Source organism: Eptatretus burgeri, chromosome 12, assembly GCF_056783735.1.
Source record: "Eptatretus burgeri isolate ZD-2024b chromosome 12, Ebu_testis_v1, whole genome shotgun sequence".
In the NCBI taxonomy this organism is placed as follows: domain Eukaryota; kingdom Metazoa; phylum Chordata; class Myxini; order Myxiniformes; family Myxinidae; genus Eptatretus; species Eptatretus burgeri.
The window spans coordinates 15,477,749-15,493,912 of NC_140972.1; the positions used below are offsets into that span (position 1 = coordinate 15,477,749).

General features: G+C 46.7%; 1 protein-coding gene across 3 annotated transcripts in view; it reads left to right on the forward strand.

Moving 5' to 3' along the window:
- Positions 1-1,382: 1,382 nt before the first annotated feature.
- MAP1S (microtubule associated protein 1S) overlaps positions 1,383-16,164 on the forward strand; it is a 48,643-nt gene continuing 33,861 nt past the window's right edge. For 2 of the 3 annotated variants that reach the window (XM_085849651.1, XM_085849652.1), the window contains exons 1-3: positions 1,383-1,565; positions 7,177-7,278; positions 15,613-15,695. In XM_085849651.1, the coding sequence (XP_085705777.1) occupies positions 1,442-1,565; positions 7,177-7,278; positions 15,613-15,695 (309 nt within the window). In that variant the 5' untranslated portion in view covers positions 1,383-1,441. Of the gene's footprint in view, positions 1,566-1,728; positions 1,806-7,176; positions 7,279-15,612; positions 15,696-16,164 lie in introns of those variants that run through there. The other variant, XM_085849653.1, reaches the window with a different exon arrangement.

Below are 16,164 nucleotides of genomic sequence, written 5' to 3' on the forward strand. Positions count from 1 at the left end.
AAAATTCATGATTCTAGCTTCAAGGGTTAATGCTGCAAATTGTTTTTTTCGTTAAAATACCCCCACATTTAGAGGTTTTTTGGCCGTTGCTAGGCTACGAAGGGGTCCATAGAAATGGTTCTTTCTCAGACTTAACTAGGACATACCATGAACCTACCATACCAGTTTCATGTATATCTGACTCATAGTCTCTGAGATATAACGAACTTCGTTTTTTTTTATTGTTTTCATCCAGGGTTCATTCAAAGTCGATCTTCTCCGACAGTTTTTATAGGATCAGGCTGGAAATTTTTGACAATATGGCTGAATGTACTGCACACAGTCGCTCGTGGCCCGATTTTTGATTTTCGAAAAAATAATATTTTTAATGATTTTTCAAAAATTTCAAAGTCCCGTTGCTTGGCAACGGTGGTGTCCATAGCAACTGTTCTCATTTGCACACAACTAGGTCATGGTATGAACCTACCAACCAGGTTTCATCGAAATCGCCATTGTATTAACGGAGCACTGGACCAAAGAGAGGGACAGACAGACAAACAAGCGGGAAGGCGGACATGGGTAGTCGCCTACCCAATAGAACCTGACGCGACGGGCCCGTTCGATGGGGAATGACCTGAGGATTAAGCACAAGAAAATTCATGATTCTAGCTTCAAGGGTTAATGCTGCAGATAGTTTTTTTCGTTAAAATACCCCCACATATAGAGGTTTTTCGGCCGTTGCTAGGCAACGGTGGTGTCCATAGCAACGGTTCTCATTTGCACACAACTAGGTCATGGTGTGAACCTACCAACCAAGTTTCATCGAAATCGCCATTGTATTAACTGAAATCGCCATTTTAAATACTGATAATAAGGGTAGAACAAATCTCAAAAAAAAAAAAAATTTTCGACTCGATCGACTTCCCAACATATCGACGGAAATACTGAAAATAAGAGTAGAACAAATTAAAATTTTATTTTTTTTTTTTTACATTTTTTCGACGAGATCGACTACCCAACAGACAGACAAACATCGACAGAAATACTGATAATAAGGGTAGAGAAAAAAAAATTGAGATTTTTTTTTTCGACTTGATCGACTACCCAACAGATACAGACATAACGAATATAGTGGATGGCGCTCGTGAACCAATGATGATGACGATGAGGACGATGAGGACGATGATGACGATGATGATGATGATGATGACGATGATGATAACGATGAGGACGATGATGATGACGATGATGTGATGACGATGATAAAGCTATTTTCGTCGTATTGTCTCCTTTTCCCGCGGAACGAACAAAAACGCTTCGCACGCCCCGCCCCCTTCATCGTGATTGGCCCGCAGTGACGTGGCCGAGAGGTCGGCGTCCAATAGGCAAGCTTATATGGAGGCCGGAACGGTTGCGCTCGTGAGCCACGTGGTTCTTTGGGCGGTTGCGGGGTTCTGCGGCCATGGCTGCGGCGGCTGCGTACGGCGACTCGTGCCTGCAGGACTCTCAGCACTTTGCGCTCGTCGTGCTCGGGGACATCGTGGACGCGCTGCCCCTCCAAGAGGCAGCGGCCGATCTGGAACGAGGTAACGGTCGCGTTTGTCGTTCGGCTCGGTGGGTGTTATGAAATGCCCGACGTCCCCCACCCGTCCCTGGTTGGGGGTTGGGGGGGGGAGATGTTGGAGATTGCGATTTGTAATCTCAACGCCGCGTGACCTTTTAAGGGGAATTCATTTTCCTCTTCAGGTGTCCGTGTGTCCGTGTGTTCGTCTCCGTTTGTTTTGTTGATATCCAGGGATGGCGGGGGAGAGTTTTCCACGTATCAGGTGAGCGGATTGTACCCACGTGACCTTGTGACTTGGGACATTGGTGGAGTATCTCCCGACTCGATCGCTCCATTTTCTTTTTTATTATAATTTTTTTTTAACGAGGCCGAACGAGGCCGTGAACACGTGTGGAATGCGAGTGAGCTCCTTGTCCCCCCCGCCCACTGAAACCAACTACCCCGTCATGGATTGAGCACGGCGTTCGCTGCTTGACGATCCCTCGGTCGGAGTTGGTGGGGATGCCGAGTTCCAGACGGCCCTTGTGAACGACACCGTTGGTACGGAAGATCGAGGCTCATGTAAGAGGGGAAAGAGACCGAGGGTTGTAAAAAAAAAAAAAAGGGGCACCGTGCTCGCAGTGTGACCGCACGATGGAGGAAACCTTCCAGGGAAGGGAGGAAACTCCAATCTGTTAGTACGAGGTGCGTGTGCGTGTGCGCGTGTGTGCGTGCGTGTGTGCGTGCGTGCGTGCGTGCGTGTTGAGAAGAGTTTGGGGCTTTGGGTTCTCGTGATTTCTGAGGATTTGAGCAGGTTGGAGAAAATCCTCATTTTATACCTCGAGGAAAACGGCAACCTTGGCTTGTCTTCGGCAAAATTCTACTACCACCACCACCACCACTACTACCACCACCACTACTACCACCACCACCACTACCACCACCACTACCACCACCACTACCACCACCACCACCACTACCACCACCACCACTACTACCACCACCACTACCACCACCACCACCACTACCACCACCACCACTACCACCACCACTACCACCACCACCACTACCACCACCACCACTACTACCACCACCACTACTACCTCCACCACGACTACCACCACCACTACTACCACTACCACCACCACTACTACCACCACTACTACCACCACCACCACTACTACCACCACCACTACTACCACCACCACCACTACCACCACCACTACCACCACCACTACCACTACCACTACCACCACTACCACTACTACCACTACTACCACTACTACCACCACCACTACTACCACCACCACTACTACCCACTACTACCACCACCACTACTACTACCACCACCACCACCACTACCACTACTACCACCACCACTACTACCACCACTACCACTACCACTACCACCACTACTACCACCACCACCACCACCACCACCACCACCACCACCACTCTGTGCAGGTGTTGTTGAGCAAATCAATTGAGGGGAAGGAACAAAGGAAGACCGGTTGAGTTTTGAATCTTGAAAGGTGAAGGGCAGTAGTTGCTGTGTGAGGTGGTGATGACTTGATCTGGAGATTGATGCAAATGATGCATGGAAACCATGAATCCGTTGGTGTTGCTCGTCTTGTGAACTGAATCGAAACGGTGTGGGTGTGGGTGTGGGTGGTCCACCGTTTATTTATTAATTTATTTTGAGTGCTGCTGATTTTACAGACCATTGGCAGTTCACTCTTGGCAGGCACTCGTGTGCTTGCCGAGTCGTGTCTCAACACCTTCCGGTCTCCCAAGAAGACCTTGATGAACACCATTGTCATCCTACGAGTTCCCATCCGAGGAGCTTTAGGCCAATCGAACCTGCGCAATGGTTGCCAACCTGTGGTGGTCGTATGGTAGCTATCGTTTCTTGAAGCATGACTGTGTCGCTGATGCAGTGCCCCTCTACCGGGGCCCACACGCTGGAACTTGTACTCATTTCACCGACCTCGGAAGGATGACGGGCTGAGTCAACCCCCTGGTGTATTAATTCAGCGGCCGACGGAGCTTGAACTCAGGACCCCAGGATCCCAAGCCACCACCCTAACCACTGAGCCAACACCAGGCTCAACCTACGGTTGTTGATGTGTCCTCTATCCTTTTGATGCTGAACCTCAAGCAAGCGAAGCAGCACGTACCATTTTCAGTGTTTAAAAAAAAAAAAAAATTATCATATGACTCTGCTTCAAGGAGTCGACCGCTGAAGCTTGAAACCTGCCTTGAAACCACTGACGTCCCACACTCCACTACGTTGATCCACCGAGGCTTGTTCTTTCCCTCTCGCCTCCAGTATTCTGACTGTGGCTGATTTTTAACGTGCCCACCATTCTATACAGCCTGTGGAGGCTGCTTGTATTGACTGCGGAGGGAAAAGCTGCTACTTTGTGACTGATCACTCCGAAAGGGCCTGGCACGGGCGATCCCTGCATGCAGACTCTCATCCTGTGAGTTTAGCCGACTTCAATGGATGCTGTAGAGCCCCTTGATGGCTCGCGTTGCCCTTTCGGAATGCAGGAAAGCTCTCTGCTGTTTTCATGCTTTTCATTTTGACTCCAGTAACGGTTTGCCATAATATTTCGAAAAAAAGAACCCAACAGCCGCCCACCTGCAGTGAAATTTGAGGAAGGCTTGTGATTATTTATTTGTGGAAAACGCAGGAATGAACTGGAAGGGCACTCGGTGGAGCACATACCTCCGCCACGTAATGCTTGATCTACGAGAACATATCGGGCCAAATACATGTTTGGAATACCATGTCATGCTTCACAGTACGACATCGTTTTTGGCCCACTCCTCTCCACTCCTCTCCACTCCTCTCCACTCCACTCCTGTCCACTCCTCTCCACTCCTGTCCACTCCTCTCCACTCCTGTCCACTCCTCTCCACTCCTGTCCACTCCTCTCCACTCCTCTCCACTCCTCTCCACTCCTCTCCACTCCTCTCCACTCCTCTCCACTCCTCTCCACTCCTCTCCACTCCTCTTCTCTCCTCTCCTCTCCACTCCTCTCCACTCCTCTACTCCCCTCCACTCCCCTCCACTCCCCTCCACTCCCCTCCACTCCCCTCCACTCCCCTCCACTCCCCTCCACTCCCCTCCACTCCCCTCCACTCCCCTCCACTCCCCTCCACTCCCCTCCACTCCTCCACTCCTCTCCTCTCCACTCCTCTCCTCTCCTCTCCACTCCTCTCCACTCCTCTACTCCCCTCCACTCCCCTCCACTCCTCTCCACTCCCCTCCACTCCTCTCCACTCCTCTCCACTCCTCTCCCCTCCACTCCCCTCCACTCCACTCCCCTCCACTCCCCTCCACTCTCCTCTCCAACAGTTTTTAAAATTTCTAGTAGTCGAATCCAGATCTTCACAAAAAAATCGAATTGGTTCGTCCTTGTCGTACACCGAACCTGCCCACCAAGTTTCACCCGAATCCGTCCACAACTTTTTTGCGGTGTCGTGCTATGTATCAGTTCAGCCCAATCTCTCAATGGTGAAGAATCGCTGAAAACACTATCAGATCCGGATCCAGATCGTCACCAAAATTGAATCAATTCTTCCTTGTCATACATCCAACGTATCCACCAAGTTTCATCCAAATCCGTCCAACTTGTTTTTTGCGATATCCTGTGCACGGAGACAGACAGACAAACACAGACAGACAAAGTGGTGAAAACATAAGCTCCTTCACCGTCGGTGGCGGAGATGACGGAGGACGGAAATCCACGGTCGGTCCAAATGCATGAATGGTCTCGTCATCCCTGCGACAAATCGCCAGTCCGTTCGGTTTATGGTATGAATGACGTCTTGTATTCCAAGGATATTTGGTGGTTTGCGTAGCTGGGTAGGGTCGGTATATATTTGCGTTGCAAATCCGTCGATGTCTTCTTAGCACTTCCTCCTCCTCATTACACAAAGCATAATGAACGCCCCGCTGTTCTCGGGGCCCACATCCTTTCCAATTCCCCGGAGCATGGTGCCAGTCCGCTTTTAATGAACCCATTGTAACAAAGGCCATCTGGAATGTTTGCACACGGATAGTTTCTGCAAAGCGGGGCCGCAAGCATCGATTCCCCGATTCACGGTCAGGACGCTCCACAACCTCCGCGGAAATCGTGGTGTGGTTAGTAACCGCTTGAAGTGAGTGGTTTCTGTTTTGCCTCTTGGTGATGGGGCACCGACGGGCATTTCGATGAGGATGACGTCATGGACTTTTTCGAGTCTTCTCTACCCTTCCGAAGTTTGTACGGTTCTGGACGTATAATTGTGAATAAATTGCATATAAAAACCGCAATACTTCCATTGGTCTCCGAGGTAGTCTTCAGCTTTGGACGCGGTTGTCCCCCCCCCCCCATCAGAGTAGCGGAAGCTTTGTACACCTTCATTGTGTTCGTGTTTTGGAAGTCCGTAGCCAATGCAGCAGATTTCTCTCCAAGTTGCTCTTGATGGGTACGTCGCTATAACCGTGCACCGAATCGTCCAGATTTCGACATACCTGATGGTTCTGTTCTTTCGTGGGTGTGGGTGTACTCGACGTCTGGGAGCGGTGTTGTGTAACTGATGCAGTGCCCCCTGCAGCATTGGCCAGGGATTTGTAATTTGATCTGTGTACCAGTGATAACTCATCCACTCTTCCGAAAACACCACTGCAGTGATTTTTTTTTTTAATGTTTTCAATTGCAGGTCTAAGTTAATTATTCCCTCCGCTACAGGCTGTGGTTTTGGGGCAGACCCCAGATACCGGGGTGTTCATCGACGGTCTCTCCTGTATTTAGCCGTTTCTGACGTTGAAAATGACACTTGATTATGCAAACGTTTTTGGTACTTTTTTTGAGCATAACCGAATTAAATAACATCAAAAAAAAAAAATTTTTGACCAACATTTTAATGAGCCAGGCTGAACAGTTTACGTTTTGTATCCCACCGAATCGACTTGTTCTCGTCACGTACCCCACTCATCCACCTAGTTTTGTCGTCGTTCATCCGCAACTTTTTGAGACGTTGTTATTTTTGGCCCCGTCTCTCGATGGTGAAGAATCGCGTGAAAATTAAATAATTCTTGAATCTGGATTCGGATCGTCACAACAATCCAATCGATCCGTCCTTGTCAGACACCCAATCTGTCCACCAAGTTTCGTCTGGATCCGTTCATAAGTTGTTTTTATTTATTTATTTATTTATTTATTTTGGTAAAAGATTGGCAACGGCACCTAAATACATCCATGCAATGTTGGATCGTTAACGTCCATCAACTAATGCAAGCAGACGGGTCTCCAGCTAAAAGTCCATCCGAGGGACGGCAGACTTTGTGATGCGATGCCCAACGTGCAAAGTACACATTTTATGGCTTGGTTGAGAATTTAACTTCAGACGGATCAAAGATAGGCGTAACAGCTCTGCACCACTGTCCAGCATGTTGTCAATTTCCTTAATTTGCAGTTCCACTTTGTTTTCTCACTTTCCACCCTCTTGATTTCCAGCACATCACTTAAAGCCAGCAGGAAACACTGATTTGTTTCCACCATAATGGATGTATCCGCTCGAAATGAATGTGCCCATCGTACGCAAAGGTCCATTTCAAATTTGGATGAACGCAACAGTTGAAAGAATACCTGCCTTTGCAGGGTTGCGATCTTGGGCCGTGCAGCCGGAAGCTTGTGACTTGGACAAGGAGCTGAAATTGTTCATCTCTCGGCATTCTGCTCGGCCTTCCTCCGAGGTTAAAGGTGAGTTTGCTGACATTTCATTTTGCCTGCAGATTGCTTGCCTAAGAATGATGCAACTTTCTTGCACAATACAATTTATTGATTTATTCTTTGCCAAGTTTTAACCTCTTTGCCACCCTCTGCTCCAATATCCCTCATCCATCACGTAGCCAGGCAGCAGCCTCTTCCCTCTCTGCAGGTTTTGATAGAATCATGGGTTTGGCAAACACTTGGAATGTCTTTCAATCCTTTCGTACCTGTCCTCGTGCCTTTTGGTACCCATCCTGCGATGAGGCAGTTCCTTCTCTTCCCGGAAGGAAAATCCGCCGAAGGTGACCTCTGATCATTACACAAAGTCTGGAACAAGTGTGCCCACTAAAAATCCAGGAAACGTCTCTCCAACCTCAAGGCTGAACTCTCTTGAACCTTGTCTCCTTTTAAGACCTGGTTGCACCTTGTGGGTTATGCTCTCCCTACATCCCTTCCCGCTCTTCAAATGGCACCACAGCCGACTCTGCTCATGAGAAGGCTGAATTCTTCAATTGTGTTTGCTTCCAAATCTTGTCGACCCAACCCCTCACTCCCAACACTTACCCTCTCCTTTAGTACCCAACGGTCTCCTGCATACCATCTTTCCCATTTGAGAAGGTGGAGCGTTTTCTTGCAAACCTACTTCAATTTCTGCTGCAGGTCCATAAGGCATCAGTACATGTGTCCAGAAATCCTGCTGCTGTTCTTGCTCGTAGTCTTTCTGCTCTGTTCACTCGATTGTTCTCTCTGGGGGCAGTTTACATCTGCCTGCAAGTTGGCCAACAACATTGCAATGCACAAACTTGGTGCAAAAATGGATCCTCTTAACTCCAGGCCTTTTGGCTTGCTTCCAGTTTTAAGTGAGGTCATGGAATCTGTCATTGTTGGTTTCAGATTTGGTCATTCCAACTTGGATGCTGTTTCTACTCTCGATCTCAGACGTCAGATCAGGGCCATCTCTCCTGGACGCGTCTCGAGCATTTGATAGTCTTGTCATCAGGCCCTGATCTCCAAGCTCTCAGCTTGTGCCATCCAAGGCCACCATCCCTCATGGCTCACTGACTTCCCTCACTGTTGTATTCCACATGTTGCTCTTAACAAGAGCCTCTCATCTCCTCCGTCAAGGCTGGAATGCCCCCAAGGCAATGTCTTCGGCTCGGTCTTGCTCCTCATCTTCATCACTGATGTTTCAGATTCCCTGGAAAATCCTGCCAATCTCTCTGCTGAGAATTCTACCATCTGTTGTCACGTCTCATCATTCAGACAGGCAAGCAGCAACCACTTCCCTCTCTACAGACCGAGCTAGACTCCTGAGCTGGTCCTATACGTGGGAACGTCTTTCAACCTTGACATATACCACACTCGCCCTGTCTCTCCGAAAGGACCGTCGAGCAAAAGCTCCCATCTACTTGCTCTTCATCTACTTGTAAACCACTTGAGATCAAGTCCATTCGACTTTTGGTCTTCACTGTCGGCCATTATCTTTTTGCAGATCATATTTCCAAGATGGCCTCCAATTTCAGCCGCCAAATTTGCATCCATCGTGCAAGGTCATTCTTCCTTGGCGAGTCGGAACCTTTGGCAACCTGCAAGACCTTCACACACAACTTGCTGGAGCACTGCTTTACCTTTTTTGGGCTGGCGCCGCTGCCTCACACCTTGCACTTCTTGATGCCGTGGAAAGCAAGGCCGGCAAACTCGATGGGTTCTCCCGTGACGGAGCCGAGTGTCTCGTCATGTTACTTTTCCACCGCAGGCAGGATGGTGGTTTCTGCATCCCACCACCACATTTTTTTTGGGGGGGGTCTTTCACCCTCTGCTCTCTCTTGCTGCTGTGCATCCCAGTTTTCTTCAGGGTGTGCACGGCCTGTCAATGTTAACTCTCTTGTTAAACTCCCAAAACCCTGACTCGCTTGCTCATCTCCAATCCTTGATTTTTTTTCCCCCCTCCCATCCTCCCCACCCTAACCTAACCTGTGGAACTTGCTTCCTCGGTCCTTCCCTCCAGGTTTTCAAGATGGCTGTTCACCACCGTCTCAGATCATCCACCATCGCCGAGCGTGATCTTTTCTACCCCTCGTTAACCCACCAAAGCCAACTCTCTCCGATTTTTTTAATTTATTTATTTAATTTTTACTTATTTAAATTTCTTTCTATATCCGTGATCGAGACTGTGTGGATTCATCCATCTCGATCACTCTCGCTCTTCTCCATAATCCATTGTTTGTCCAACTCTCCCTCTGTTTTGTCCCTCAACCCTGCTGTCTGTGTCCCCCCCCCCTCTTTTATCGTTTTCGTTCTGTTCTCAGTCCTTCACAAGCCTCAGTACCAAACAAACGAACATCAAGTTGATCAAAGGGATATTTAACTTAGATTTTTTTTCATTTTGTTTCGTTGCACTTTAAGAGTTGAAATTGTTTTTGGATTCTTGTTTGTTATTTACGAAATCTAAAGATTTCGTAAGTATATTGATGACTTCCATTTCTGTTTGTTTGTTTGTTTGTAGGTACGATAACTCGAACGGAAGAAGCTACCAATGTCAAATTACACCACGTGATTCAGGAGGGTGGTGGCTAGCGCTGATTAGATTTTGGTCAAAATCGGTCAAAGGTCAAGGTCACAGTGAGGTCAAACATTCGATTTTTGATGGTTTGGTACAGAATCATCATAGAAACTTCTGGTTTGCGTCGCTACCTTCTCCAGAGACAGCTTTTATTAGACGAGGTCAGAGGTCAAGTTGACGATTTCGTAAGTACCAGTCAATGACTGCCTGTTTGTTTGTTGGCACGATAACTCGAACGGAAGAAGCTACCAATGTCAAATTACACCACGTGATTCAGGAGGGTGATGGCTGGCGCTGATTAGATTTTGGTCAAAATCGGTCAAAGGTCAAGGTCACAGTGAGGTCAAACATTCGATTTTTGATGGTTTGGTACAGAATAATCGTAGAAACTTCTGGTTTGCGTCGCTACCTTCTCTAGAGACGGCTTTTATTAGACGAGGTCAGAGGTCAAGTTGACGATTTCGTAAGTACCAGTCTATGACTGCTGGTTTATTTATTTGTTTATTTTGAAGCTGGTAATGACAGTTCTAAATTGTTGGCGTAGAGAGGCCGGTATTGTGATTTTTGTCTCGACGAGAAGGCGCGTGGCCGTTCGGCAGGTTTTACTCGTACCAAGGCCATCGATCGTTGGTTTCTTTAAACTTTTATTTGTTGCGTTTCTCGTCCAGTTTCACCGAGTCGATCAAGGGTTTAAAAGTGTAAATTTGACAAAAGGAGGAAACAAAACGCTTCATCTGCATCGAGGTCACTTTATCGCCTATACACGATGCCATTTGTGGGTTTTGTGTTCAAGGCCTGTAGGGGATGTCCTGAACGTTTGTCGTTCCCCTTCCCATCGGACAGGAAACTGCAAACTGGAGAAATTTATCGAAACGATTCGTGTACGAGTTATTGATGCGCTCACAAAGTGTTTCATGGAGAAATTTGGACTTTCTAAAGTCGAGAGGAATTTTCTTGCGAGGTTGTCCTCGCGTTAATTGATATCCCCCTCCTTCCCCGCTCCCCTTCGGCCGTTGTTGGCACAACACGTGTTGCTCGGGAGTCATTTGAAAGGGGATTGAAGTCGGCATGGCACAGATGCATGACTCAGTTTTGTGGGATTTATCACCACCAACCAACTTTGTGTGTTTGTGCCTCGTTTCTCATCTGATTTGTTTTTGGTTTTATTTTTTGTACACTGTATAGTTGGGGCTAATGGAAGAGGTAGGACACGGCAGAACATAAGGAGCAGCAGAAAGAGGAGAGGAACAAAATAGACAGATGTACAAATAAGGCGTGGGGGGTGGGGGGGGTGATGGGGGAGTTTGTGGTGTACAAGATTAATAATATTTTTCATTTGGGCCTCAAATGTTTTGATGCTTCAACCTTTGGGAACGAGTCGTACAGTAACGAACTTTCACAGTATTATAGCCCATAGTAGTTGGAATAAAGATTGTGCGTGACATTTCCATTGCTGATAAGGAAAGACTGTTCAGTGTTCTCGCTTCCAAGTATCTTTTTTGGTGGAGTGCTTTGTGGGATCAGGTTTTTCTTGGATGATTATTCCAGCTTCGTTTATAAGAAGCAGATGCACTAAATGCCAAATAGGGCCACACTGTTCACTTTGAGCCAACATTTTATTTATTTATTTATTTATTTTATTCCCAGATGTTTCTGGCTCCGCATCCTGGTTTGGTAATTTGTCACCTTTGGCTGATAACTGCTCGTTGTTGACATATTCTGTTTACGGTATTTCGTGTATGCTCTTGTTGCTGTTGTAGCCAAGTTTGGTGTGATTTGTCTGCCCAATTTTTACGACTTGATGAAATGTTTTTTTTTTTTTTTCTTTTTTTCTTTTTTTCTTTCTGGGAAACGGACACCTGCGGAAGAGCGAGTTTAAATGAAGGATAGTTTTGTGGTCACATGCTCCTCAACTGCATCTCCACAAGTATTTTTTTTGGAATTATAGACTACCTTGGACCTCCTCATAAACTTTTTCTTACAAAACCATAATTTTCACATTATTGCCGTTCCGCATCAAGGTCAACATTGCTTTGCCATTTTGAGGTCTTTGTAGCCATTTTTTTTTTCTGTGGTTTTGGTGATCTCGTGACATCGGAAGAGCAGGAGTAATGCCGTGATCTATGTCTGCAGTCGTGTTTGCATACGTACTCTCTGCAGGAAGATGGTGCCGTAAGTCCAGAACGAACAGATGGGCTGCATGTTCTTCCCTCGGCACCACCAAGTCCTGGCATGAACGTCACATCGTGCATCGGAGCATGTAGAACAGCTGACCTCTGCCAAGTCATTCGCAAGAGATGCAAAAATTTATGTGACAATTTGGATCGGGATGATCAATGATTCGATGCCTTCACTGGTTGAAACTGTATGATGCCAGAGTGGGACTCGAAGTAGGAAGCCCTTCTAAATTCAGTGAAAATGGAGAAATTGGAGCTCTGACCTGTGATACCTGCACAAGAAAGGCTTGTCTCACGAGCAAATGCATATGGTAGTGACAGCGGATGCTCCTTCAATTCCACGGTAAAGTGGGTAGCTGAGTTCAAACTTGGCAGAACGAGCAACAAATATGAACACATGTCAGGTCGTCCTGTTGAGGTGGCAATGCCAGAAACTGTGGACCAGGTGCTTGAGGCAGTGATGGAAGATTGGAGTAGTAAGCAATCTGGTATGTAACTGAGATATTGGGTGTCCTTTTTGGTTCAGTTAAATCGACATATTAAGACAAATTGGACGTGGCAAAGGTGTCGGCACGGTGGGTTCCCCGAATGCTGGAAGAGGTCATCTGGACATTTCCCCATGAACTGTTGGACCATTTTCATGCTGATCCAGACGACTTCCTCCAGCGGATTTCCGCACAGGATGAGACGTGGGTTCACCGCTTGGATCCTGAGACCAAGCAAAAGAGCATGCAGTGGAAGCGGTCCCTTCCCCCCCCCCCCTGAAGTTCGAGAGGACCTCATCAATTGGAAGCGTCATGGCCACCGTTTTTGCAATTGTGGTTGTGATGATGGTGGACTTGTTATAACAGGGAAATGCTGTTATCAAGAACACTGCACCGGTTGCGTGATGCAATCGAGCAAAAGAGGGAAACTGACCCGAGGTGTGCTGCTTCTCCAGGACCATGCCTCTCTACACACAGCCCAATGTCTGGTGGCTCTCGCTGCTCACTGTGGGTATGAGCTTCTGCCACACCCTCCCGACTCACCAGATCTAGCCCCATCCGACTTCCATTTGCTCCCTCTCCTGAAAGAAGCTATGCGGGGGAACAAATGTGAGAATGACGATGCTCTGATTGCCGCTGCGGAGGACTTCCTGGAGGGGCGTGACGAGGATTTCTGCAGAATGGGCAGAGCCAAGTGATAAAACCAACGGTTGAAGTGCATTGCTCGGAAGGGAGATTGTGTTGATAAATATAAATGATTGTATAGTGTTTTCCTTGTTGGGGCCACAAACTAACTGGTCACCCATCGTAGATAATGCAGTATATTGTAGAAATGGTTCAATCGGGGGCCCGGGTGTTCATTTTGACTTGGTAGGATACTTGTAACCTCAGTTTTATTTATTTATTTTCACACGTTTCTCTGTGGTCTCTCCATATGACAGCGTGTGGTGGTAAAGTGGAAGCCTGTCTTGTGTCGGTGACGCTGGGATCCTCAGTGATTGGGCTTTCGTCTGTAACTCGTGATCTTTAACGTGTCATTTTCTCCTGAACTTGGTGGGTCGGCTTATTTAGCATTCATATCCGCACACGCACACACGCAATATTTATTATTAATGCTTTAATGTCGTGCAATTGTATCGATTTGGCTCGTGTTCTTGTGATTGGTGCAATATACAGTCTCCTTATGGCCTTGTCCTGCTTGTGATAAATTTACAAAAATAACCTTGTGTCAAATTAAGTTTAAAAAAAAAAAAATTGCTTTCCAAACTATTTTAACCTCCAGCAGCTGCTCGTAACGGGCTGGACACACAACAGGAAGGGGAAGAGCACTAACCTGTGGCCTGCGTAAACTGAGTATGGTTGCTCTGCTTTGGCTTTGGGATCCAGCTGAGCTTTTTCTTTTTTTCAAATTAGTTATTTTGCTCTTTCTGGGGAAGGGTTAAGTCTTTTATTCCGGTTCTGTCGCTTTAAGACTTAAATGGGAGGGGGATGACCTGTATCTTTTGTGGATGGCAGCTTGGCTCTCTCGAACGGCTGCATCCTGAGTCTATTTTCTGTCGAGGCAATGTCGGCAGTTTTTGATGTTGCTGTTTCTGTGAACTTGTTTGTTTTCCCTCCTTAATTTGTTTTTTTTTATTTCTTGTATACATCTGTTTAATGATGAGCATTAACTATGCTGGTGATTTGTATAGCTGCACGATGAGCGTTCCACCCTTTCCGAGACTGCTGTTTTTGAATCCTCGATTGTCTGGTGTTTGCTTTGTCTTCGTTGGGTTGAGAGAACAAAGAACACTCGGTACTCTCCGTCCGTCATTTTGATTTTGAAGAACTGCTTTTGTTGCCCCTTTTTTTGAGAGGAGAGTTTCATTCTTTGTAAGTTTTGTTCATTGTGAATGTCTTTTTTTCCTTTTACAGGAGTTGTGGGTAGAGAAGGAAGGGGGGTGGTTGGGGGTGGTTCTTCCCAGTGTTTCTGCACAGCGTCCAGTTTGGAGTTTATTTGTAATAGTCGTTCTATGATGTTGGCTGACATCGCAGCATTAAATAAAGGTGAAAAAAAAAAACTGATCACGTTGGCTTTCTGTACTTCCAATTATAATCAGCAAGATCATGGAATCCATCATCACAGGAGACGTAAAAGTAATTCCTTTTCTCCAACATCATCAATTTGGATTCAGACCCGGTCACGCCACCTTGGACATGCTGCTTCTCCTCTCCCAACAATGGTGGAGGCCCTCAATATCAGACATTAGATCAGGGCAGTCTTTCTGGGCATATCTCAGGCTTTTGTTACCGTCTGGTGTCCTACCTATGGAATCCTAGGCCAACTCCACTCTTGGATTACTGACTTCCTCCCTTCTCATGGACAACGTGTGGCTCTCAACGGAACCCTTTCATCTCCTCTCCCGGTCAAGGCTGGAGTACGTACCCCAAGGCAGTGTTCGAGGTCCCACATTATTCCTAATCTTCATCAATTATCTCTCGCTCTCTCGCTCTCTCGCATCCTCTATCTCTTTGCTGATGACTCCAATCTCTGCCGGGACATCTCTCATCCTTCTGACAGATGGACAGGCAGCAGCCTCTCCCCTCTCCTCAGACCTTGACAAAATCACAAACTGTTTAAACACAATTTTACTTTTGTATCCATATTGTCCGCCCTTTGCGTTTTCCCATACCCCTCATCGTTATCTGTGTCAGACTACTTTCTCCCTCCACCCTACTGTTGGCATTTCCACACCCCCCCTTTCTCCTGTTCCCTTTATGTTGTGTCCCGATCTGTTCTGCGTCCAAGCTCTTCCATGAACCTACACCATGCATTTAAAAAAAAAAAAAAAATCTGGATCTTCATTGATTTAAGGGTCTGTTTTTACTGCCATTAACCTTAAACATTTTTCTGGTGCTCTCGTTTAACGTATCGTGTTTATTTACATACTTCACATTGATGGACGTATTGCACTGTTTGATTCAGTAGTTAGATATCAAGGTGCGTGCGTGCGTGTTTTTTTATTTATTTAATTTTTTTTAATTTTAAAATACATCTTGTAAATTTTCAGTGCTCTGATGCAGATGTTCCAAAGTAAAGCCTGCTGTGTTTTCTTTGCAGGTCAAAAGATCCTGCAGCATCGCAGTGACGTTTTGGAGACTGTGGTCCTGTTAAACCCTTCGCAGCATAGCGCTTCCACAGAGGTCAGCCTGTCCCCCCCGCCTTCCCCCTCGTATAGATGTGAATCTTTTGGTTTGTGTAACCATGTGACGATGCAAACAGCTGTTGTACTGATCGCCTTTATTTCACCCTTGCACCTCATGCCCTCTGCCATCTGCCCCTCGTCGGACCCAGAAGGTCACACTTGATGACCTGTGGTGCTAACCTCCCAGGACTGGGCTTACTGCCTTCATTCTTTTGTTGTAATTAAGTAAGTTTTATTGTGTTTCACAAGATGTCACAAAGTACTTTAAAAGAGAGAGGGAAAGAGAATGATGTGTAGAAAGTTTTTATTTATTTATTAAAATAGACCTGTAAAGACAGAATAGTAGTGGAATGGCCTCTATTTGGGAGGGGGGCGGTTTGAGGGCTCTTTGAACAAATGTGGAATTGCAGAAGGAATGTGCTCGGGGAATCTATAACCAGCTTCAGTGGCTTCTCGAAGATGCAGAA